At 42.2% G+C, this 26,726-nt stretch overlaps 3 protein-coding genes across 10 annotated transcripts in view; 1 reads left to right on the top strand and 2 right to left on the bottom strand.

Moving 5' to 3' along the window:
- Positions 1–12,491, top strand: part of LOC133549750 (TOG array regulator of axonemal microtubules protein 1-like) — a 40,193-nt gene extending 27,702 nt beyond the window's left edge. For all 7 annotated transcript variants that reach the window (XM_061895493.1, XM_061895494.1, XM_061895492.1 and 4 more), the window contains 6 exons: positions 3,873–3,999; positions 4,811–4,926; positions 7,283–7,454; positions 7,526–7,745; positions 9,679–9,765; positions 9,829–12,491. In XM_061895493.1, the coding sequence (XP_061751477.1) occupies positions 3,873–3,999; positions 4,811–4,926; positions 7,283–7,454; positions 7,526–7,745; positions 9,679–9,765; positions 9,829–10,088 (982 nt within the window). In that variant the 3' untranslated portion in view covers positions 10,089–12,491. The remainder of the gene's footprint in view (positions 1–3,872; positions 4,000–4,810; positions 4,927–7,282; positions 7,455–7,525; positions 7,746–9,678; positions 9,766–9,828) is intronic.
- Positions 12,492–13,407: 916 nt separating this feature from the next.
- Positions 13,408–22,685, bottom strand: ccdc28b (coiled-coil domain containing 28B). 2 transcript variants are annotated; one of them, XM_061895511.1, is made up of 6 exons: positions 22,505–22,685; positions 18,244–18,507; positions 17,944–18,116; positions 14,695–14,849; positions 14,040–14,062; positions 13,408–13,962 (listed from the first exon to the last, which is right to left on the bottom strand). In XM_061895511.1, exons 2-6 carry the CDS (start codon positions 18,477–18,479, stop codon positions 13,908–13,910), a joined length of 642 nt encoding a protein of 213 aa, XP_061751495.1. In that variant the 5' UTR covers positions 18,480–18,507; positions 22,505–22,685; the 3' UTR covers positions 13,408–13,907. The 2 variants fall into 2 exon arrangements, with proteins under 2 accessions (XP_061751495.1, XP_061751496.1); XM_061895512.1 differs by having other exon boundaries at positions 17,944–18,113.
- Positions 22,686–25,172: 2,487 nt separating this feature from the next.
- The window catches only part of tmem39b (transmembrane protein 39B), a 33,807-nt gene continuing 32,253 nt past the window's right edge, over positions 25,173–26,726 (bottom strand). Inside the window, exons 7-9 of the mRNA XM_061895505.1 lie at positions 25,817–26,004; positions 25,599–25,719; positions 25,173–25,525 (exon numbers count right to left, since the gene is read on the bottom strand). Coding sequence (XP_061751489.1) covers positions 25,292–25,525; positions 25,599–25,719; positions 25,817–26,004 — 543 coding nt within the window. The 3' untranslated portion in view covers positions 25,173–25,291. The remainder of the gene's footprint in view (positions 25,526–25,598; positions 25,720–25,816; positions 26,005–26,726) is intronic.

Genomic DNA, 26,726 nt, shown 5'->3' with positions numbered 1-26,726 from the left:
CCACTTAAATCGATTCTCTGCGCAGGTGTTTTTGCTCCTCCTCAGCACTACCCCCCCCAACCCCCCAACCTCCCGCCCTCAAGTCCTGCGGTGATGAGGAAGGGCGGCTGGTACAGGTCAAGGATGTGACTGGCCGTACCTAGCCCAACCCTGCACGTAGGCTGTGTGCGAGTGAAGGTCGCTATGGGATGGGATGGAACAGCATGCCTCTCCGGCAGCTTCGCACGTGACTGAGCAGCCCCGCTCTGCTCACCCTGAAATGGGAAGGGCCTAGAAAATGTGGCCTAAAAATGGTCTGTTCCTCATCGCCCGGGCAGCCTACCGCAGCTGCTGGGCCATCCCTTTATGCGGTCGAAAACAAACTTATAAGAAAAAACAAATTCCCTTCAGAATAGCGTCATGGAACGTCCGCACACTTTTGGATGTGCGTGATCTCTCCAGCCGCCCGCAGCGAAGAACAGCACTCGTTGCACATGAACTAAACCGATACGGCATTGACATTGCCGCCCTGAGTGAAACCCGCTTACATGGGGAAGACTCGATCACGGAGGCGGGAGAAGGCTACACCTTCTTCTGGAAGGGTCATCCAGAAGGCTCCCGTCGTCTACATGGAGTGGGGTTCGCCGCCAGGACAAGCCTGCTTCACAAGATCCCAGAGTCTCCAGTGGGTATAAGCGAAAGGCTCATGACGTGGCGTGTACCACTCACCAAAAATCGCCATGTCACCCTTATCAGCGCTTACGCCCCAACCCTGGATGCAGACCTCGAGAGCAAGGATACAGTCTATGCTTCACTAAACTCCGCCATAGAGGGAACGCCTCCCACCGACAAACTCATACTCCTCGGGGATTTTAACGTGAGGGAAGGCTCTGACAGTGGGCTCTGGACCGGAACACTTGGTCAGCACGGGGTTCGTAGGCTCAATGATAATGGGCTTCGCCTCCTTACACTCTGCTCTGAACATCAGTTGATCATCACCAACACCCTGTTCCAGCTCAAAGATAAATTCAAGACCTTCTGGCAACATCCTCGCTCGAAACATTGGCACCTCCTCGACTATATTATCACCCCTCGTAGAGACAGGAAGGAGGTCTTAATCTCCAGAGCGATGCATGGAGCGGACTGCTGGACTGACCATCGAATGATCAGAGCCAAATTTCAGATGGAAGTCCGCCCCCAACTGAAGAAAACACCACCAAACAAGAGACTCAACTGTGAAGCACTCAAATCCAAGCACTTTGTAGACCAGCTCAGAGCTCAGCTGCTGGAACTCCCTAAGGACTGCCATCCATCAGGCAGCAGAGGAATCCCTTGGGCACACCAGGCGTAAACATCAGGACTGGTTTGACAACAGTGCACCGGATATCCATAAACTTCTCCAGGCAAAACACAAACCCCATGCTGCTTACCTGGCCAACCCACAATCCATCACACTAAAAACTCGACTCTCTTTCATAAGAGCCGAAGTCCAGTGTACCCTCAGAGCCATGGAGAATGACTGGTGGATCAAGAAAGCCAGCGAGATCCAACTCTATGCTGACACCAACAATTCTCATGGATTTTATGATGCCGTCAAATCCATATATGGTCCACAGAGAAAAAACATAACCCCAGTCAGATCGGCAGACGGAGTCACTCTCTATAAGGACACACCCCAGATCCTAAATAGATGGGCTGAACATTTCAACACTCTCCTTAACTTCGAAAATCCCTCTGACCAGGACATTTTCACCAATTTCCCAACCACTCCCCCTGTCGACCACCTGGACTCCCCGCCTACCTTTGCTGAGGTCCAAAAAGCCATCAAGGGCCTAAAAAACAACAAAAGCCCAGGCCCTGACGGGCTGAGGTACTGAAGCTTGGTGGCTATCTCCTCACCCGCCGGCTTCACCAGTTGATTGACTCCATCTGGTCCTCTGAAGCCATCCCCCAGGAATGGAAGGATGCTACTATAATAACCATCTTCAAGAGGAAAGGTGACAAAGCCGACTGTGGAAACAGCAGAGGAATTTCCCTGCTGTCGGTTGCTGGGAAAGTTCTTGCTCGGATCATGCTCTCTCATTTACTTACTCACATCTCTGAGAACATCTTGCCTGAATCACAGTGTGGATTCAGAAGAGATCGGAGTACTACTGACATGATCTTTGTAGCCAGGCAGGTACAAGAAAAGTGCCGGGAACACCACCAGGATCTGTACATCGCCTTCATCGACCTGTCCAAGGCATTTGACACCGTAAACCGGAATCTCCTCTGGGACTTACTGGGAAGGATGGGAATTCCACCAAAGTTCCTCAACATCCTGAGACAACTTCATGATGGAATGCGAGCCTGTGTCCGCATTGGAGGCCAGCAATCCCCCTCTTTTAATGTGATAGTCGGGGTCAGGCAGTGATGTGTCCTAGCCCCTGTTATATTCAACCTCTTTCTCTCAGCAGTCACTCTCCTCTCACACAAAGCTCTGGGAACCACAGATGGCATCCACATACAGTTCCGGCTGGACGGCAGTCTTTTCAACATCCGGCGCCTCCAGGCCTTCACTAAAATTACAAAACAACAGATCCTAGAACTTCAGTATGCTGACGATTGTGCTCTCCTTGCCCACACGCCAGACTCTCTCCAACGTGCACTTAACGTGGTCTCATCCACGTACAGTGCCCTAGGACTCAAAATCAACATTTCAAAAACACAGATCATTGCGCAACAGTCTATCCATCAGTCAGAAGTGCCTGTCTTCAACATTGATGGCCAGCAGCTCTCCATCGTTCAACACTTTACCTACCTCGGAAGCGTCCTGTCCCCTACCTGTAACATCGATAATGACATCCAGGTCCATGTTGGGTTAGCGTCTGCTGCCTTCGGTAGGCTCAAAACCAGGGTCTTCCAGAACAGAAACCTGACAGTTTCCACCAAAGCAGCTGTTTACAGAGCAGTTTGTCTGTCCACACTGCTATATGGCTCGGAAGCCTGGACCCCTTACCAAAGGCACGTCAGAATCCTGGAGAGATACCACATCCACTGCCTGCAACGGATTCTGGGTCTGACCTGGGAGGACAGGGTCCCTCATGTGGATATTTTTGACCGGACCCAAACACCCAGCATCCAAGTGTTCCTTGCGCAAAGATATCTGCGCTGGGTGGGGCATGTAATCCGCATGCCCGCCCAGAGACTCCCCCGACAGATCCTCTATGGCCAACTCCAGGAAGGCTGTAGGTCTCCTGGGGGTCAGCGGAAACGCTACAAGGACCACATAAAAACCCTCCTGAAGCGCTGTGCTATCCAGCCTTCCGCACTGGAAGTCTTGGCTGCTGATCGCCACACCTGGCGCAACTGCAGTCACGCTGGCATTGCTCATCTCCAAGAGCAGACCCCTGAGAGGAGAAAACGACAACGTATACAGCGACATCAGCGCGCTGCAGGGCCCCCCCTCTCAAACGTGGACTACATCTGCCCCACATGTGGCAAACCATGCGGGTCACGCATTGGCCTGCACAGCCACATGCAATGACATATTCGAAACCCCCCTCAATAACCCATTACTGGAGCAACGTCATCATCGTAATCGATGGACAGCCATAAGCAAAAGTAAGCAACATATGATTTTTTTAATTTAGTTTTTATTTTCGATAAATTTGTAAAATAAAAATAAATACTTTTCACATTGTGGTATGTGGTATGGTCTATAAAATTTTGAGGACAAAAATGAATTTGTTCCATTTTAGAATAAGGCTGTAACATTAAAAAAAAGGGTGGAAAAAGTGAAGCTATGTGAATACTCTTCCGGATGCACTGTATTACTGCGAGTCTACTCTATGGCTGGAAACACATGTGAAGGTCAGAAATGAACTAACCCTAACCCTCTATCTAATCTTTAGACACTATGGCCGTCGAATGCTGTTGTCCATGTCCTACCATCCAGACTTTGATAAGATACTGGAAAGAACTATTCCGTCGAAAGACCTGCAGCCTACCAGAGACACAATCTTAAGTCTCAAAACCAAGGTATAACTATCGTGCCCCTCAGTCTAAAACATGTTTTTACTAATGCTGTCAATTTATTATTTTGAATAATTCCACTTTTGAATATGGATTAATTATGATTGACCAAAGGTTATTAACCTGGTAACGTTTTAATCTGAAGTCCACTCAGGCTTTATTTTGAAGTGAAATTTGCCAGTGAGTATAACAGTAGAAGTCTCCTCATTTATCTTTGCATTGTTAAATGTTATATCACTGACTGTATAGCAAGCCACACGCCTTTCAGGTGACCATCTGGGCTAAAGGTAAAGGAGCATACATATGGTCAAATTATTTTTGTGATGAATCCGCATGATTAATGTAATGATTTTGATTGGATGTATCTCATGAGGGGCAGCACGGTTGAATAGGGGTTAATGCTGTTGTCTCACAATAAGAAGGGCCTCAATTTGATCCTTGGTCTCGGGGTCTTTCTGTGTAAAGTTTGTATGTTCTCCCCGTGACTGTGTGGGTTCCCTACACGTACTGCGGCTTCCTCCCACCTCCAAAGACGTGCACCTTGGGATATGTTGATTGGCAACACTAAATTGGCCCTAGTGTGAATGTGGGCGTGAATGTTGTCTGTCTATCTGTGTTGGCCCTGTGATGAGGTGCCGACTTGTCCAGGGTGTACCCTGCCTTCTGCCCAAATGCAGCTGGGATAGGATCTAGTCACCCTCGCAACCAAGAGAGGCACAAGCGGTAGAAGATGGATGGATGGGTGGATAGAATCACATGAGTTAACTTATTTTTGACAGCCCTAGTTTATAACATTGTCTACTGGGGGTGATTTTAGGGGCTCGGTGAGATGCCCCAGGACACCAACTCAGCCAGAGGCAGACGGTCCCTCCCAGGAAGTGGCACAGTCCGAGCCTCATCTCTCAACAGAGAGCCAGTCAACCACACCATCAGGTATTTGTGTCACTGTCTGTCAGTACCACAAAGACAGACACTAAATGCACGGAAGTATCCAGGGTACCTGTCTTTATTACTGTATAAATTGCAATACTTACTTCAAGATTTTGAGTCTGACAGTTCCAGAAAAAAACGTGTGAGCTCAGAGATTGGTCATCCGAGACAAGACGGCCTTATTCACAATTTTTTCACATGTTTAGCCCAAAGGTGTTTGAGGAATCAGTTTATTGTCAGATAGTCCTTGTGAAAAGTGGAAGTATAGCATTGTCCCAAATTACCTCTTAAAAGAAAAAAATGCAAACATATTGTAAAAGAGGCATGTTAGTTTTTATACATTTTGCAATTTATGTTTTTTTTACAGAAATATTGCAATGTTAGATCCCTGTGCTTGAAATATCATAAGAAAAATCATCCATAGAATTACTCAAATCTGGTCTAAAAAGATCAACTATTCAAACAAAACGTACAGTGATACCTTGGGCTGTGGCGTGTTAAATTGGTTCTGTGACGCAGCTCGTACCTCGAAAAACTAGTATTGCGACACATTGAAATAAATCGAAATCAATTAACCTCCCTAAAACAATTTAGCATTTAACATGCCTTTTTAAGAGAAAACATAACTTTTACATAGGAAATATTGTTTAAAATTAATACAATAGAATGTACTACAAACACCTACAGTAGGTTTATAAACTAATATAGGAATAATAATGTACAGCATTTACCTCTATAGAATGGATTTCTACAGTATCTCTCCCCTGCTTCTTCTTTGTTAAACAAACATTCAGCAGCTTCTCCATATTTTCATGGATAATTCTGCTTTGGTATAGTGCAGACTGGCAGTGCTACGTTTAAACTGCTTGCAAGTCGACCTGTTTTTAATCATTTCTTTCTTTAATTCAATGAATATCATCAAGATTCTTTTTCTCTGCACTGTTCTCCACACTCGTTTTCTTCCTTCCCATAGTTTAAAATACAAAGTTATGTCGATCTCTGGCTATAAGCTAATGCTAGCCAGTAAGACTCTTATTGTTAAGGGCAGATCTAACAAAGTTTACTGTGGCATTTGCTAAGCCAATTGTCGGCGGGGGGACCTGAACTCCAAATTTTTGCTTGCAACATTTAGCCGAGAGACAGCTTGTATTGCAAAAACCTGCTAAGGCGAAAGACACTTTTATCCCAAGGTACTTCTAAAAAAAAGTTTAGGTTTTTTTTCAAACTATGAACATCTGAGACGTACCCCCTCCAATGTGCAAAGTACATATGCTATTTTTACTACCATTCACACCCAAAATTGTGAACCTATAACAACCTAAAAGTCTTATTTGATGAATGCATTCCACAATAAATTAGTATTTACCTGTTCAACCCATTCTAAGAAACACAAAAAACAAATTTTCTCTCAAACAATTACAATATTTAAGAAGATTAATCACTGGGTTGCTGTATATTTTGTTTCATTACAGCAATATATATTATTATGTATATATAACTTTGCAAAAGCAGAAAGCAGGAAATATAAAGTATATCCACTTATTTAACCTCTTTAACATCATGTTAACAAAGACTGCTCTGTTTTTTTGATTGACACACCTATTTAGTAGGGTTGGGTGATATAGATAATATAAATTGGACAATAACGCTTTTAATGCTATCATCACATCATTATAATGCATTCTTGCTGTGTTCCCCAGATTTCACAGCGACAAGCAAACAAACGCATCCTCAACGCAATGTAGCATCCTCGCTAGCAGCTAACTAACATTGTTTCCATGGCGACAAAAAAAATAAATGTTTATTTCAAGTATCAGAAGAATAGCTAAACATGCTACACTCCACAATGTAGGAGGATACAATGAGCAACTATAACCACTAAGATAGAGCTCCTGAATGTATACATTTAGAATATAGTCGATACTACAGCAGTTAGATTCGATACTTTTTTTATGATGACAAAGTTGTTTTTTGGTTATTTTTGTTCTTTACACGCTTAGAAAATAAGTCCCTGGAGCCTTTGGAATTTGTTTTGAAATGTTCTATTATCATTCATATGTCAAATAATACATTGTGAATTTGTAATTTATATTGTTGTTGCATGGAGCTGTTATATGGATTTTAGGCCATGTCGCCCTCTCCCTACTATGTACACGTTTACCATCAAATGGCATTGTAAGGATAATCAACATTAAATAAAATTAAAAAATAACATTTACAGGTTTGTTTTGTGGACAGCTAAAAATGATGTTATTTTACAACAGTTGGTGTTGCAGGGTTTTAATGAAGATTCAGAAGGTTGATTAATACTTGAGTCTGTATATTGGACTGTAAATAGTCGATTGTGTGTCATTTACAGAATGGTCAACAGCAGACATCCCACACAGAGCATCGCCGACAAAAATGACTACATCAATCACCTAACTTGCATGCTGGGATCCAAAGACTTCCGAGAGAAACTTAAGGGCATGGACCAGCTCGTGTCTGACTGCCAGCAACACCCCAACCTGGTCATTCATAGTTTATTCCCGGTATGTTATGTAACTAACCACAATCATGTTTTTAACATGTTTGACCTGACCTCTGCTGTCTTCATGTGCAGCTTTTTGATGCCCTAAAGGCCAGACTGCAGGAATCTAACAGCAAAGTCAACCAACACGCCCTGGAGTCGCTGCAGAAAATCATCCCCTTGATGAAGGACAACTTGTCTCAAGTGGTCAACCTTCTAGTCCCGGCTATTGTGGACAATCACCTCAACTCTAAAAACGACGCTATTTACTCCGCTGCTATTGGTGCAATTGATGCACTTATCCTCAATCTGGGTATGAACCGGTTCTTCAGGAATTTTCAATGTCTCGATCGCACAAATTCAATCAATCCCTGCAAATTATGCACAGCCTCGCATTTTGACTAGTCAGCCTAATATTTATCAATGCAATTTGTCTCTGAGCGTCGACTTTCTGATCAATACGTATGTTAATTTTTTTGTGTAGACAGCAAAGTCTTTATTGATCAATTAGCACTATTGGGTTATACTTGTATAGCGCTTTTATACCTTTTTTTATGGAACTCAAACCGCTTTGACACTATCGGGGGTCGGCATAGCTCGGTTGGTAGAGCAGCCGGGCCAGCAACTTGAGGGTTGCAGGTTCAATTCCCGCTTCCGCCATCCTAGTCACTGCCGTTGTGTCCTTGCGCAAGACACTTTACCCACCTGCTCCCAGTGCCACCCACACTGGTTTAAATGTAACTTAGATATTGGGTTTCACTACGTAAAGCGCTTTGAGTCACTAGAGAAAAGTGCTATATGAATATAATTCACTTCACTTCATTTCACTATTTCCACACACACATTCACACATTGATCGCGGGAGCTGCCATGCAAGCCGCTAACCAGGGCCCATCAGGAGCAAGGGTGAAGTGTCTTGCTCAAAGGACACAACGGACGTGACTAGGATGGTAGAAGGTGGGGATTGAACCAGAACCCTCAGGTTGCTGGCACAGCCACTCTCCCAACTGCACCACACCGTCCCCTATTGTCCTCTTGCATAGCTCAAACCTACTTTCTGTTCCCTATGGTTAATGTCATTTATAAAGATTAGCAATACACCAGGGTCCTCACTTCCGAGTTCAGTTTAATAATAATAATAATAATAATAACAATAATAGTGGATTAGATTTATACGGCGCTTTTCTATACACCTAAAACGCTTCACAGTGAAATGAAATCCCATCATTCATTCACTCCCCATTCAAATTACTGGTGGTAAGCTATATTTGTAGCCACAGCTGCCCTGGGCTAGACTGACTGAAGCGTGGCTGCTAATTTGCGCCGACAGCCCCTCCGACCACCATCAATCATTCATTCACACACATACACCAGTGTGAGCGGCGCTGGGCACATGGTGAGTGAAATGCCTTGCTCAAGGACACAACGGCCGTTACTAGGATGGCGGGAGCCGGAATCGATCATGGAACCCTCAAGTTGCTGGCATGGCTGCTCTACCATCTGAGCCACACCGTCCGTTTAACCTTTATTCATCCAAGATAAGACCATTAAGAACATTTGTAATGCTGACCTGGCAAAGGGGCAGCATTTACATGTTTGAGATGTTGAAGTGTGATGATAATCTCTCATTGTCTCTCATTCACTAACAAAAATGGCCGCTATAAATTGCTCTCAGTAATTCATAAATGTTCATAACGTGCGGCGGTAGATGTGTAACATACCATAAAGGAATTAACATAAATCAACATTAATGATGGACAAATGCTTTTCAAGTGTAAAACATACAGAGGGAATGTCTGCAACATAGCAGAGAGCGGTCAATAAAGAAGCCTTTTGTGGTGTTTATTTCTAAAATTATAATTAAATTACAAGTATAAAATACTAACATACAGTATACAAGTAGTTAAAGCATTACAGTAATGTGTATGTGCTGCCATCTAGCGTCTACTTTTAAGTCTTGAGTGTTATAAAATGAGTAAAACATCAATACAGTATTTGTTTGATAATTTTTATTGCAAGTATTTGCTTTTTAAGATTAAAGTTACAAACATTTAAATCATTGATAACTTAGTCATAAAATCAAAAGTTAAAAAAAAAAAAGACTCAAAACATATAAACTTTTTCTGCAACCTTCTAAAAAAAAACAGCCGCCAATTATGAAATTACAAAAAATAGCCTGTGAATCCTGGTGGTACTGATGAAGTTATTTAGTTCTTTGGAGTGAACTTGTCTTCTCTGGTTGGCAGATAACATTCTCCTCCTTCAGCCTTTCTGCACCAAGGCTCAGTTTGTGAGCGGTAAAGCCAAGCTGGATCTTGTGGAGAAGGTCGCAGGTCAGTCCCAAAAGAGAAGACGAATCCAAACATTTCTTTGATTGACCGTCCGCTTTCCTGCAGATCTGGTGACCAAGCTGTACTCTCGCAAGCCGCAGATGGTGGAGCAAAAAGCGTTGCCCTTGCTGTGGCACATGCTGGGCACGTCCAGCCACAGCGGCACGGTGCACGGCCGAGGCGGCAGCACGCGTGCCGCCACCGCCGTTCTGTGCCAAGCGCTTCGTGCCCAGATCGGGCCCCGGCTGAGCGAGTGCGCGGCAATGCAGTCCGCCACCACCCAAAAGGGGTTGAACGAGCTTCTGAGGAACTTGTCCAAAACATAAAGCCGAGTCCGAGAGCAACATTCAAACTCTGACCTTACTTGAAGACGGAGATGTTCTACATTTCTTAGTGCCTGCACTTTTATCACAATGTCCTTGCCCAGTAGGATTTGAACTCTTTTCTCAGTCATTTCTCTTCCTCTGGCAGACCTGCCAACATGCAGGCTTTTTTTGTACACATTTTACTCGCTGCTCTCCAGATACGCATTTTGTTGCTTCTTGACATTCTCCGTTTGGAGTTGTGGAACCTGGATCATGATCCTGTGTCGAGGCGCCAAGCGGCTCGCTCCTCCCCCTGCAAATCTTTTTGTGCAGTGTGACTTGCACGGTGCACCTCAAAAAGAAATCTAACCTCGCAAAAGAACATTATTAATGCACGTATACGGCTCGTTCAGCCTGTTTTGCAGTAAAAATTACTACTTTGATAAGTTCCAGCTGCAGTAACGCTACCGTTTATTCTTTAATTTGCCATCATTTACTTACTGGGTATGACGTTAAACTACATCCAGGCATGAGATGGGAGGTTGTGTGTGGGGTTAGTGAGTCCCAACTATCAATCCATCCATTTTCTACCGTTTATTCCCTTTTAGGGTCGCGGGGGGTGCTGGCGCCTTTCTCAGCTACAATCGGGCGGAAGGCGGGGTACACCCTGGACAAGTCGCCACCTTATCGCAGGGCCAACACAGATAGACAGACAACATTCACACTCACATTCACACACTAGGGCCAATTGAGTTTTGCCAATCAACCTATCCCAACTAACGTCTAAAAAATGCACACAAAGAACCATTTTCCCCTTCTCTCATGACTGGCGGGCGGTCAGCGCCATAAAGCTGAGCGGGTCCCTGGGTAAATGGGGTGCGGACAACCAACAGGACAGACTAAGTTCAACAGCCCAGTAAGGCAATTAGTCTAGGAGAAAGAGCTCTGATATAAAATACCCCTTCCAACCCGCACCAAGCCAACGTGGAAGGTGTAGGCTAATAACCAGCATGAAAAGTTCGCCAAGATCGTTCACAATGGCAGAAACATGCTGAGGCTTTCGTCCAGCAGTGGACTGACAACGGCTGATAATGATGATGATGATGATGACTTACAACAAGTGAGCTACCAAGAATCTAATCACAGAAGAACTTTATTACCCATTTGTATATGGCTCGTTCAGTCTGGTTTAGATCAACATTTGCTTTAAAAACTAATGCGTCGATCATTTCCAGCTGCAGTAACGTTCCCAGTTTCTCTTCAATTGGCATCGTTTGCTTGCAACAAAGTAACAAGAATCTAACCTTGCAGAAGAACATTAATACCCGTGTGTATACAACTCGGTCAGTCCGTGTTGGATCAACATTTGCAGTATAAATGACTGCATTTATAAGTTCCAACTGCAGTAACACTCACCTTTTATTTTTAATTGGCATTGTTTACAGCAAAGAAGATAACCAGAAACCGACCCTTGCAGAAGAATGTTAATACCCATGTACATTCGACTCTTTCAGTCCATTTTGGTTCAATATTTGCAGTAAACATTCATGTAGTGGTAAGTTCCAGCTGCAATAAGAAGCCCCCTTTCTCTTAAATTGCCATCAGATGCTTGCGACAAGGAAGCTTAATAGTCGAGCTCCTGAAATGTATTTAAAGTTGGCAGGTCTGCCCTGGTACAGAATCCCAGACTATTGCATCATACATCAGGTCCCACGTCCACAAACACTGCTCTCTTTGCACATCCACAAGGTAGCTCTTGTGATAAATATGACAATTCCTACAATTGTCACTGCTTTTCTTCACGCTCCGAACTTGACCATAAACCAGAGAGCCGTTTGTAGAATGTAAAAATGCGCACACACAAAGACAAAAGACAGGGAAGGTGTACAATTTTTCTGTCATAAAATGTTTTGTGATATTTTTCAATATGTTTAAGTGGCTGTTCTTTTTTTTCCTTGCAGAGCGGTGAATTAAGATTTACAAGAATAATACAAGATACTTTTGTACAGCTGATGTGTATTTGCACAGTATTGACATCTTCTGTAATCATAAGTTGTATGACGGTAGTGTCAACAGTTTATGTACTTTGGAGTCATCATGTACTGGTTGCTACAGACAATTTTCTTTTTTTTTTTTAATCGTTTTTTTTTTTTGCATGGCCAGTTCACTGGCAGGAGTTGCTGTTGGATTACTCTTGTGCATTGGTTCCTGGATCAAGGTTGGCGAAGAAAAGGAATCGAGCTTCACTCCATCGCTGTTGCCTGGGAAACCGGGGAGGCACAGCTGGAGGATTCTCAGTACAGTGCCAGTTTTCAAGTGGCCTTTTAAAATTCTTTTAAATTATATTCAACTTGTTTGGGAACAAGGACAAAGATTATTTTACAAATATATATAGATATAAATAAAGTGTTTTATTTCTGTAAATCTAACCTTTAATGTGCATTTGTATGCCAGCATATTGCTTCTACAGCCAAGATATTCAACTAACGTGTTTCGGAGGCAACATTTCCAGAAAGCCAAGGACCGGGGGGCAGGACTTCTCCCTTCACTATTAGACTTATTGTATAATCCGGAGAACCAGCGTCTTCTACAGAAGACATTTGATTTTGGTCTATTATTTTGCCAGTTACATGAGTGCTCTGTTGTTTTTGAAGTCTTTCTGCAAAAATGTGAGTCTCACAAGTTTTATGAACTGAACTTGCAGGCCACCAAATTGATTGGCCCAAATGATGAAAAGGAGAACCTAAAATGGAACCTTGAGGAACACCACTCGTATAACTGAAGAAGTTGAACAAATGACAACTGACTGCATTTGAAGTAAACACGCTACACCTTAGTTACATAAATCACAATACAAAAAAATGAACTGCCAAAAGGGGGAGCATTTTATGGAGTGCCTATAGGAACGCCTCAGTTATTTAACTCATAAGTTTGGCCCCCAGTGTTCTATGTTGGCTCGTAATGTAAATGCAAGGATCTGCCAATGTGTTTGCAGTGGTCCAAGTTCCTCTAACAGCAACACAAATATTTTTAGGAATTATCTGTAAAGATGTTCATCTCCCAAAATTTGAACTGAACTCAGGGGCCGGTGTCATTTCCGTGCTGGATTTGGTCCCCGGGCCGTCAGTTGGATAGCACTGCTTTATGACGGTAAGGAAAAGGAATAAATGTTAGCATAAAAAAATATGTAATTGCTATAGTACAGGAATTAATTCCTCTTAAGTAGAAACTTTAGAATCAGTGGGGACATTATATAATGTCAAAGCAAAGACATTGAGTATGTATATATATCATATAAACATGTTATTCATTATCTTTGAATATGAATTTGTAATACAAGTTTAGTATTGGAAGAAAGAACTTTATTTGTCACATGTACAGTAAAATCCATCACCGTTAAATATTGCCTTGTAGTCCTGTTTTTTAAATCCCAGTTATGTTTATAAAGCGAGATTCCTCTGCCAGTACTAACTTCAAAGTATTGTTTAGGAACACATTTCACATTGAACACGATCTCACAAATGAAAGTCAATAAAATTTGGAAATAGCTGCCATTTTTTTTATATCCAGAAAAATCCTCGTAAAAATAGTTAAGATTCCGCACATTTCTAGGTAAAATTCTAGACACTGTCGTCTTGCTTTAAAATCTTAGCAGAGGCTTAAAAAAATACATATATATTATACAACAAATGAATGTATGTTCCTCATTTTGCATTGCAAAATAGATTGAAGAAAAACTGCATTCAGATGGTTTGTTCCTACGTGTCCATTGTGTTACAAGGGCGGCTGTGCGGAGGATTGACATGGCAACCTGTGCTGTAGAGATTTCTAGGTCCTCCATCAGGGAGCAGATGTCTTGGGCAGTTCCTGGTTCTCAGCCAAGTGGAGCTTTTGTCTGAACATTCGCATGTTAAATATTCAAACCTCATTTCTGGATTTTTAGATGGAAATGAAACAACAAGAAAAGGATACATTGAGGTGCTGAGCTCCTCCAGCTGTGGCAGGAGGAAAAAAAAACAAAACTTAGACATAAGCTGGCACCAAACTGATGATTCAATGTGGTTGCCCAGCAATATTTCATACATCTGATCCGACTACGCTTAATAAACCACTGACACTCCTCCGTGGTGTTTTCCAGCTCTGCGTAAATATTTAATGAGCTTCCCGTGACAGCCTAATTGTTTTTCCTCGCAGGACTATTTATACACTTCTTTTCTGAGCAGAGTAGAACATCCCGTAAGTGGAAATGACAAGACAACAATATATACAGTAAGAAGGGGATTAATTGGAGGATGCACTTTCCACTGTAGCTACCAAATGGCAGTTGAGTGTTGAAAATCATAAAATGTGTTTTTATTATTGTTATTATTATCAATATTGTAAAGTCTGCATTTACAATTATTGAAGATCAATCAGTAATTGCTCAGACTTAAATAGGATTACTAAACTTTTTTACTCCTTTTTCGATGTAAACCCGAATATAAATATAAACCATAACCTTTATCATAGTGAAACAAAAATATTGTTAGTTAAAAATACCAAGTAACATATTTTGCCTGCTGATGATGTGTAAATTCAAGTAAATCGGACCTGGCGTTGACATACAGAAAAGAGGTGACGTGCTTACGTTACACAGCAGGTGTTCCAGGTTGCGGTCAGAGGCGCACTTCCTCTGGTCCTCCGAGAGCTCTTCCACATGGCTGTCCAGGCTGAAGTGAAGTCGCGCCAACTTCTCCTGCATCTCACGCACGTGCTCCAGCTGCTCGAAGGAACACACCTTACCTGCGACACAAGACAGAAACTCTTGACATCACATATTTTGTGTCATGTATCATGTCATCAAATATATCACGTCATATATTATCTCATCACTTAGTAGTCATCGTATATTGTATTATATTATTTCATCCCATGTCTTCATATATTTGTCGTTCTATGTTGCTTTGTCGTCGTATATGATGTCACATATTAGTGGTCCTACATTATGATGTCGTATATTATATTACTTCATATTTCATATTGACTTACATATCGCCCTATATTATATCAGCATATATGTCTTATATTATATTAGGTCATGTTACATCATAATATACTATATCACTTCATATATAATGTAATTTATATGCCATCATTTAATATGTCGTTATATATTACTTCATATGCTGTAATATCCTATTTCTCATTTATTATCATAATATTATGTCACACTATATATTATATCATGTCATATATATCATAGGTTGTCATTCATTAGGTTGTTGTATATTTATATCATCATATTTTATATTACATAATATATTATATCATTTCATATATTATGTAGTCATATATTATGAAGTGGAAGTGAAGTGAATTATATTTCTATCTCTAGGTCGTCCATCGTCGCTTCCAGTCATCCCGATTCTCCATACATTTGGCCAGTTCCTTGATACTCTGAGCTCCTGCATCCTTCTTGAGTATGTCCACGTATGTTAGTGTGGGACGTCCTCTTGACCGATGCCCATGTGTTGGTTCCCACAGCACCAATTTGCTGGCTGGCTGCTCCTGATGTCTTTGGCAGTGTCCTGCTAGTCTCATTCTCCTAACAACAGTCTTCTCGCTCACCTTTGGTATTCCCTTGTAGAGGATTCTGTTGGTTACGTGCACACTAATGTTGATGTTATGCACCGCACGCAGCATCCTGGTGTAGCAACCATCCAGAAACTTCTCCAGGGTTGGCTTCAGGGTCCAGCATTCGCTCTCATAGAGGAGAACGGACTCAACTGTCGCGTAGAAGAAGCTGAGTTTGATTTGGCGGGGGAAGTTAAAGTTCCATACACTGGTCATGCTGTTCAGGGCCCTCCATGCAAGTGCCTTCCTCACTTTTAGATCTTGCTCAGTTGAGTTGACCCATGCGCCCAGGTATTTGAAGTCCTCAACTTCTGTCAGCACGGTGCCTCCTGCTGTTACCAGAGGTTGATGTTCTGGTGGAACGTTGTAGGTCATGACTTCAGTTTTCTTGGCATTTAGCTTAAGGCCAACCTTGGCGCACTCTAGCTCTACCCTGTGTAGTAGTTCCTGTGCTTGTTCCACGTTGTTGGAGAGCAGACTGATGTCATCCGCATAGTCAAGGTCTGTCAAAACCACTGCCGGTTGTCGACTCGACTTCCTTGGTGTCAGCGTGAAGCCAAGTTCCTGCTCTCGCCCATTCATTGCCTTCCTGAGCGCATGATCAAGGACTATGATGAAGAGGAAGGGGGCTAGTGTATCCCCTTGTATAACTCCAGCCAGGAAGTCAAACTCCTCGCTGTTGCCATCTGGAGTCACCACCCTGGCCCTTGTTCCTGCGTACATGGACTCTATTACTCGGAGTAGGTTCGGAGGAATACTGTATGCGTTCAAGATTTTCACCAACGTGCCTCGATGTATCGAGTCAAATGCCTTTTTGAAGTCTATGAAGCATAGGACTGCAGTCAGGTTGTCTTTCCTCACCTCCTCAATCAATCTCCTCAGTGCCAAGATCTGGGCTGTAGTTGTTCGTCCTTCTCGAAAGCCATTCTGATTTACTCTCAGGTGAGGGTCGATTGCATGCCGGACCCTGTTTAGGATCATGCGGTTGTAGGCTTTCGCAGTGATACAGGTCAGGCTGATGCCTCGGTAGTTGTCTGGCTTCGAGAGGTCTCCGGATTTGGGCACTGGCACTATGTTTGATAGAGACCACATATCAGGCAGCCGATTGTGCAGCAGAGCAAGGTTGCAGAACTCTAGAATGATGTCATGGAGATCACAGTTCTTCACAACCTCTGGGGTTATGCCGTCTGGGCCAGCGCTTTTTCCCACTCTTACTGTGGCTTTTGCCCTGGCGAGCTCTCCGAGTGTGAAGGGACCATCGTTATATAGCGCTTTTCTCTAGTGACTCAAAGCGCTTTTACATAGTGAAACCCAATATCTAAGTTAACATTTAAACCAGTGTGGGTGGCACTGGGGGCAGGTGGGTAAAGTCTCTTGCCGAAGAACACATCGGCAGTGACTAGAATGGCGGAAGCGGGGTTCGAACCTGGAACCCTCAAGTTGCTGGCACAGCCACTCTAGCAACCAAGCTATAAAGGCTTCAGGTCCTCCCGCGACCCCGGACGGGACATTCGGTGAAAAAATGGATGGATGGATGGATATTAAATGATAAATGGGTTGCACTAGTATAGCGCTTTTCTACCTTCAAAGTACTCAAAGCGCTTTGACACTACTTCCACATTCACCCATTCACACACACATTCACACACTGATGGAGGGAGCTGCCAAGCAAGGCGTTAACCAGCACCCATCAGGAGCAAGGGTGAAGTGTCTTGCTCAAGGACACAACGACGTGACGAGGTTGGTACAAGGTGGGGATTGAACCAAGGACCCTCGGGTTGCACACGGCCACTCTACCACTGCGCCATATATTACATTGTGAAATATCCTGTCATATCCTGTCATGCTATATTGTCATCACATAGTAGTTGTAATATATTATGTTGTCATATACTACGTATATCACATATATTAGTTGTCCTACAGTGTGTCATCATATATTAGTTTTCCTATATTGTCATATATTACTTAATTTTATGTCACCATATATTGTCCTAACTTCATTATCTGCCTACATTGTTATATGGTCAAGTTTTACAGTCAAATTTTATATCATCATATGTTATGTTATGTTATGTTATGTTATGTTATGTTATCCGATATCATTTAACGTCATGTTACATCACATCATTTATTATCATATACTATTTCATTCATATATTATTGTTTTTATGTTATATTTATATTACGTCATATATCATAACGCCATTCATTATGTTGTTATATTAGGTCATATACCACTGTCCGTACAGTGAGCATTTACCAAACGCCTGCAGTTTCCCCGAGTGGAAGTCGTTGAGGAGGTTTAGGAGGCCTCCCTCCATCTCTCTCACATCAGACACATCTGTAAGAAAGGAGTGCTGCAGCGGCGAGGACTGGACCACTTTACTGGGGCCTGCGGGCTGGGGGGCCCTGGGCTTCTCCTTATGAGTCCTGCTAAGAAAGTAATCATAGAAAAATAAAAAATATGGTGCCGCATGAGCGCGGCCTGCAATGAGTGCAAAGTACCACACCCACATAAAACCTGCACACAAGCATGCTGTGTTAAACAGGGCCCATCTACCTGGCGGTCTTTGGTGGAGCGACGACACCAGCAAACACCTCTTTGGGCTGACCTGCCGCCCCCACTGACCTTTTGTACTTCCCTCGGTTTTTCGGGGACGGCGGCTGCGGCAGCCCCAGAGAGAAGGTGGCGCTTTTGCTGGCTGGCAGGGCAGAGAGCTTGCGCGGGTTGATGGGCGGAGGAGGGGGCTGCGGGAGGGACACCTTGGGGCTGCGCTTCTTGCGCTTGTCCTCCATCGCCGACGTCACCTCTTCCTGCGGCGCTCTGGCATTGAAATCAGGATTTAAAATTGTTTTTACCACATACAAACATACCTGAACGAAAAAGTAGTCTTGTATACAGGGTGGTCTTGCAGTCAGATCAATATGGGAAATGTTAAAACACAGTTATGTCTGATACAAGAGCCACAGTTTCCCAACATTTATCTATTTATCAACAATTACACTTGGACCACCACAGAAGGATTTGAGGTGCAGTTTTGGTTGATTACGTGTGTTTGTCGTTTCAACCCTGTACAGCAGATGGCATGGTAACTCTGTTTGACCTTTGACGCAGCTACCACAGCTCACTTGCTCATGCATTAGAACAATATTTCTTAACCATGGGGCCCCTAAAAGGGGCCACCAAAAAAGATCTGTTTCAGCTGTGGTCTGTATGGGCCGCGCGGTACTCAGTTGTAATACACTTTTACACCACTTGTGGCAGTAATGAAAATATCAAACAGAAGAAGCCTGGAGCTAAAGTCATAGAGGAAGTTTCTTAAGAGCAAAAATTGTAACTAAGGTGTTGTTGAAGCTCTATCTATTTAAATTTTTCCCTTTCATTTGATTTACTATGCAGTTAAGAAATATTCATTACCAATGTGTTCATTTCAGCACAACTTAATTGGACATAAATATATTTTTATGACTCCCTTCCTTTGCGGTATATTTGGTTAGTACTTATTTTTCTGTTCAGCCTGACCTAAGTCTAATATTTATATGTTAAATAGATCAACTTTGTGATTAATTTGTGGTTTCATATCAAACTGTAAGTAGTTTGGACATAACTATTGAATATGATTAAAATCAAGAGTTAGATCACTAATTCAGTGATAACATTTGGATGGGCCCCGGGCCCTGAGGTCAAAAAAGTTGAGAACCTTTGCATTAGAACACATCTGCTCGTATACTGTATAACATGTACACCAGCCAGGGTTAAGATCAATATGTGGATCCCAGAAAACATCATGAATATATTTTTTTTGGGGGGAAGGGGGCGTTTTTTGAACAAAAAGAACCCACACCCATAAGTCAATAACTTCATGTTGTAATGTCGCACATTTTTAATGACACAACTCAAAAACGGCAGTTTATTCGATCAAACACTAACTTATGCGTCATGGCTAATTTTGCAAATTAGATGATGATGGCATTAACTCCGCCTCGCCTTTAAACCAAACCCCCGCTCCCAACCCCATTTGATGAAATACATTTAATTAAATGTATTTAATAACAAAAATACAAAAGTAAAAAATACAGACAAAAGTCTAAACACATTTTTACGTGACAACCTCTAAGAAAAGCCACAGATGTAGCCAAAACAATCAGGTAGGAAAATAAACACACAGGTCTGGCTATAAAAATAACAAATTGCATAATTGGAAAAATGTGCAATACAGGTAGATCAAGACCACTGCAAACTACAATCAAATCAATCAAACTATATCTATATAGCACTTTTTATGCCCCCGGCAAGTGACAACTCAAAGTGCTTTACAGGAAAAAAAAAAGGAGAGAGGAAAACACATACAAGCATACACGCACACATGTACTCAGACAGTAACAAAACACGGAAGAATAACTAAAAATAACACCATCTAAAAAATAAAAACAAATTTAAAAGTACTCTGTGATATATAATAGGATATATGTAAAAATAAAATATGAATAATACATTAATCCAGTGGTTCTCAAATGGGGGTATGCGTACTCCTGGGGGTACTTGAAGGTATGCCAAGGGGTAGGTGCGATTTTGTTTTAAATATTCTAAAAATACCAACAATTCAAAAATCCTTTATAAATATATTTATTGAATAATACTTCAACAAAATATGAATGTAAGTTCATAAACTGTGAAAAGAAATGCAACAGTGCAATATTCAGTGTTGACAGCTAGATTTTTTTGTTGACCATCCATCCATCCATCTTCTTCCGCTTATCCGTGGTCGGGTCGCGAGGGCAGCAGCCTAAGCAGGGAAGCCCAGACTTTCCTCTCCCCAGCCACTTCGTCTAGCTCTTCCCGGGGGCTCCCGAGGCGTTCCCAGGCCAGCCGGGAGACATAGTCTTCCCAACGTGTCCTGGGTCTTCCCCATGGCCTCCTACCGGTTGAACGTGCCCTAAACACCTCCCTGGGGAGGCGTTCAGGTGGCATCCTGACCAGATGCCCGAACCACCTCATCTGGCTCCTCTCGATGTGGAGGAGCAGCGGCTTTACTTTGAGTTCCTCCCGGATGGCAGAGATTCTCACCCTATCTCTAAGGCAGAGCCCCGCCACCCGGCGGAGGAAACTCATTTCGGCCGCTTGTACCCGTGTTGTTATCCTTTCGGTCATGACCCAAAGCTCATGACCATAGGTGAGGATGGGAACATAGACCGACCAGTAAATTGAGAGCTTTGCCTTCCGGCTCAGCTCCTTCTTCACCACAACGGATCGATACAACGTCCGCATTACTGAAGACGCCGCACCGATCCGCCTGTCGATCTCACGATCCACTCTTCCCCCACTTGTGAACAAGACTCCTAGGTACTTGAACTCCTACACTTGGGGCAGGGTCTCCTCCCCAACCCGGAGATGGCACTCCACATTTTTCCGGGGGAGAACCATGGACTCGGACTTGGAGGTGCTGATTTTTTGTAGACATGTTCCATAAATATTTACATTAAAGATTTTTTTTTGTTAAGAAATGTTTAGAATTAAGTTCATGAATCCAGATGGATCTCTATTATAATCCCCAAAGAGGACAATTTCAGTTGATGATTACTTCTATGTGTAGAAATCTTTATTTATGATTTAATCACTTGTTTGTTTTTTAACAAGTTTTTAGTTACCGTATTTCCTTGAATTGCAGCAGGGCATATAGTATGCGGCTGCCTTGAATTACTGCTGGGTCAAACTCGCTTTGCAAAATAATTAGCGCATGCTTAGTATTACCGCCTGGTCAAACTTGTGACGTCACGAGTGACACTTCCCCTGTCATCATTTACAAAATGGAGGAGGCTGATTTCAATACCGGTAATTTGAAATTGCATAAAGGGAAGAAGATTAACAGCTATTCAGTAGGATTTAAGGTCCGTGCTTACATCACACTCAAATTTTTACTGCATGCCTTTGGTAAGTGCCAGAGTGAGAAGAGGTTTTAAAATAATTAGCGCATGCTTACTTTTATCGCATGCCTTTGGTAAGCGCAGGAGTGAGAAGAGGTTTTAAATTAATTAGCGCCCCGGCGGCAATTCAAGAAAATACGGTATTTTTATATCTTTTTTTTCAAATAGTTCAAGAAAGACCACTACAAATGAGCAATATTTTGCACTGTTATACAATTTAATAAATCACAAACTGATGACATAGTGCTGTATTTTACTTCTTTATCTCTATTTTTCAACCAAAAATGCTTTGCTCTGATTAGGGGGTACTTGAATTAAAAACATGTTCACAGGGGGTACATCACTGAAAAAAGGTTGAGAACCACTGCATTTATTGATTAAAATATAATATTTAGAGACTAATAGCAGTAATAATAGCAATACACACAATAGAAAATAACACAATAAAAACAGCCTGATTAAAAAGTGTGTCTTTAACCTCCTTTTTTATAAATAACAACGGTCTTATTGTGATCAAAACAAAGCACTATTACTTTTGAATAGGCAGAATTAGTACATAAAAATCAGGTGTGCTTTTAATTGTCACTGGAGTATTTCTGTACAGATAATTGTTGTGTTTTTGCTCCAGTTTTCTCCTTCATGCTAATTGTGGGATTTTCTTTCGACAAGACGCTCGGAGCAATAACACTCACTGCTATGATGTCGCCATTACAGTAGCTGCAGTCCCAGTAATAATAACGTTTAACCACAAACACACATGGCCACTTGACACACACACAATTGGAACTTATTTCACCAAATTTGCTTTGTTTCCTGGACTTATTACGCCGTAAGGTAACTGACATTAAACAGAAATTCAATGTAAATCGACCGCAGAGGAAACAAATGACACTTACCGAAACAGAAACGGACTGAAGAATTAACTGGTCGAAGAATTACATTTCTCACAATGTAAGTTTCTACATTTATAAGTGTAAAAAAATTAACAAACACGCTGAATGTGTATTTGGTTACAACGTCCGCGTCAATAATGTCATAGCGCGGCTGAGCTGAGCGACGCTCACTGCGCAGCCGCCGGATTTGTTCCTCTTAAAGGGACAGTATATGCACTGGTCTAAATATAACCCTGGTGTTTGTCTGACAGGTACAAAGAAACCTTTTGCGGTGACTTCGTAGCCCTCCCTTGTCGTTATCGAAAGCCACTGCAACGGAGCAAAGCTAGACTTATTACATTATTAGCCACTTTCTAGCTAAAGCAAATTACGCATTAAAATTACTCTCGTATGAATTGTTTATGGATCAGACTGCGTACCTTCGAGGTAAAAAACGCTGACTCAGCTTTGAACTACATCAATGTCACTTAATTTAATTCATGGGTGTCAAACTCTGGCCCGCGGGCCAAACTTGGCCCGCCGTAGAATTTAATTTGGCCTTTGAGGCAATATCAAATTAACAATATAGCTGGCCCGCCGTTAATACACAGCAGCGGTGCCGCTGTAACCAGGGGGGCCGCTAGGGATTTTGGGCCCCATGAAAATAATCTTTACAGGGCCCCCAACACATAATTTCATATAATTGCATCATCATTAGGAGCCTCTCTGGGCCCCCCTCCATCATAGGCCCCAAGAATCCGTCTCCTTTACCCCGCCTTTTGGGCGCCTCTGGCTGTAACACCGCAATTTCTCACACTTGCCAATCCTCCCGAAGTTCAGTGCCCCTCCCGAAAATCTCCCGGGGCAAGCAAGCATTTTCCCGATTTTCACCCGGACAACAATATTGAGGGCGTGCCTCAAAGGCACTGCCTTTAGCATTTTCTACAACCTGTGGTCACCTCCGCATTTCCTCCATACAAACAGCGTGCAGGCCCACTGGCATAATATATGTGGCTATTACACACACATAAGTGAATGCAATGCATACTTGGTCAACAGCCATACAGGTCACACTGAGGGTGGCCATATAAACAACTTTAACACTGTTACAAATATGCGCCACACTGTAAACTCGCACCAAACAAGAATAACAAACACATTTCGGGAGAACATCTGCACTGTAACATAACATAAACACAACAGAACAAATACCCAGAACCCCTTGCAGCACTAACTCTTTTGGGACGCTACAATATATTTTGATATTTACCTCAGAAGGCTGCAAATAGAAAAGAGGCATTAAATTTGTATCTAAATTTTATTTGATATGCCATTCCCCATCCATCCATCCATTTTCTACCGCTTATTCCCTTTTGGGGTCGCGGGGGGCGCTGGCGCCTATCTCAGCTACAATCGGGCGGAAGGCGGGGTACACCGTGGACAAGTCGCCACCTCATCGCAGTGATATGCCATTGATATTTTTTAATTATTATTATTATGGGAAACTCGATTTTGCATGTCACTATAAAGTTACTGTATATAAGCCTTGCTTGTTCAATGTTCAATGCAAAACTTGTCTGGGTCCCTATTAAAAGGTTAATTTGTTCAACCATGGCCCACGGCTTTGTTCAGTTTAAAATTTTGGCCCACTCTGTATTTGAGTTTGACACCCCTGATTTAATTAGTTTCCTGTTGCATTATTCCTAACGCAGCTTTTTCCAAAGTGGGGCCCACAGGGCATTTGCAGCTAAAAACACGCCAAGTCATTTAAGCAGATCAAATATATAAAAGTATCATTTTCAGTAACTGGAAAAAAAAAACTGTCAATACAAACCTGCAACATTCCATTACCATCTCACTTGTAATTTAGAAGACCATAGAGCAGGTTCATCTCAATTAAAAACAACAAATTACTGTATTAATGTGCCATAAGACAAAAATAATTAGTTATGTTAGTGAAATTCCATCCATTTTCTTCCGCTTATCTGAGGTCGGGTCGCGGGGGCAGCAGCCTAAGCAGGGAAGCCCAGACTTCCCTCTCCCCAGCCACTTCATCTGGCTCTTCCCGGGGGATCCCGAGGCATACCCAGGCCAGCCGGGAGACATAGTCTTCCTGACGTGTCCTGGGTCTTCCCCGTGGCCTCCTACCGGTTGGACGTGACCTAAACACCTCCCTCGGGTAACATCCTGACCAGATGCCCGAACCACCTCATCTGGCTCCTCTCGATGTGGATGAGCAGCGGCTTTACTTTGAGTTCCTCCCGGATGACAGAGCTTCTCACCCTATCTCTAAGGGAGAGCCCCGCCACATGGCGCAGGAAACTCATTTCGGCCGCTTATACCCGTGATCTTATCCTTTCGGTCATGACCCAAAGCTCATGACCATAGTGAAATAGTTTTTTAAATTTATTTTTATTAAGACAAAGATTATTTATGTATTTAATATGTGTTTGCATACTGTGGTATTTATTTGTTCACTGTTCTGTTACAGAGAACAAGGGAATTGGATAACATTGCTGTGGTATGCAAAGGGGTAGGATTAAATAAGCTCTGCTTCTTCCTACTCCTTTTCGGACGTGCTGTAATGAAACAACTGGAAATGTGTGATGAATTACATTGTATTCTGTGCATGTTCGAAATAAACTGAAAGTGAGCTGAACTGATGTGGACTAGAGAGACAGACAACCAGATATTTTAAGTAATACAAAAATATCTCCTTTTATTATCATGGCAGATCAGAACAAAAGCAAAATGAGGCACAATGCAATATGTAGAAAAAATACAACGCACTTGAGCCACAATAACTTAGATTTAACTGACTTTCTGGTCTGATGGACTGTTTGAGTAGGAGTATGCCTTTCCTAAGACAATTCTGTCTCTTAGAAGCTTGAAGAAGGCATAGTAGTTACTGAAGAGGATCAGTGCCAGTGATATTGTCTGATGCCACTTTTCTGAGCATATCAACGAGTACAGTTGGTAGAATATCATGGCTCCTTCTAGGATGATGAGTATGTTCAATATTCGTAGTGGCTTGTAAAAAAAGAACTGTGGAAGGTAGAAATCACAGAACAGCATATTACTTACAAATAAACTAATAATTGTAATTATTATTACTCACATAAAAGCGATAATGGGACACATCTGATGGTACTGCCACGTTGTAGTGGCCCATAGCTTTGTAGACATTCTTGTTATGTTTGACCAGGACTCCATAAGGCCACATGTACTCGTCTGTCCAACTGAAAGGAAAAACACATCCTGATCAATTTAAAAGTATTCTTTAAAAGCATGTTTCCCATCATCGGACTGGAGTATTGATCCATGAGAAGTACGTACAAGTGCTGGAGGACGTTGGAGCAGAGAGAGGGGTCAACTTTCTGCCAGCAGCCGAGATGCGCTGCAGCTTTGTGGAGCAGGTCGCAGTACCGAGGTGGTAATAAGTGCCTCATGAGGATGACGGACGTGCTCACCGACACCAGGATGAAGAGTTCGCAAGACCAGCGTTTGTCTACATACTGTGTGCTCTGGATAAAAACAAATTAGGAACATACGTATTTACGATGACGGCAGGACAGGTACAGTGGCACTTCTAAAGCAGTGGTTCTCAACCTTTTTTTACAGATGTACCCCCTGTGAACATTTTTTTTATTCAAGTACCCCCTAATCAGAGCAAAGCATTTTTAGTTAAAAAAAAAAGAGATAAAGAAGTAAAATACAGCACTATGACATCAGTTTCTGATTTATTATATTGTATAACAGTGCAAAATATTGCTCATTTGTTGTGGTCTTTCTTGAACTATTTGGAAAAAAAGATATAAAAATAACTAAAAACTTGTTGAAAAATAAACAAGTGATTCAATTATAAATGAAGATTTCTACACATAGAAGTAACCATCAACTTAAAGTGCCCTCTTTGGGGATTGTAATAGAGATCCATCTGGATTAATGAACTTAATTCTAAACATTTCTTCACAAAAAAAGAATATTTTAAACATAAACAATAATTATGGAACTTGTCCACAAAAAAATCTAGCTGTCAACACTGAATATTGCATTATTGCATTTCTTTTCACAGTTTATGAAGTTACATTCATATTTTGTTGAAGTATTATTCAATAAATATGTTTATAAAGGATTTTTGAATTGTTGCTATTTTTAAAATATTTTTTTAAAATCTCAAGTACCCCTTGGCATACCTTCAAGTACCCCCAGGGGCACGCGTACCCCCATTTGAGAACCACTGCTC

Source organism: Nerophis ophidion, linkage group LG03, assembly GCF_033978795.1.
Source record: "Nerophis ophidion isolate RoL-2023_Sa linkage group LG03, RoL_Noph_v1.0, whole genome shotgun sequence".
NCBI lineage: Eukaryota > Metazoa > Chordata > Actinopteri > Syngnathiformes > Syngnathidae > Nerophis > Nerophis ophidion.
The sequence above is the reverse complement of the archived record's forward strand: the minus strand, read 5'-3'. Positions and strand labels throughout refer to the sequence as shown.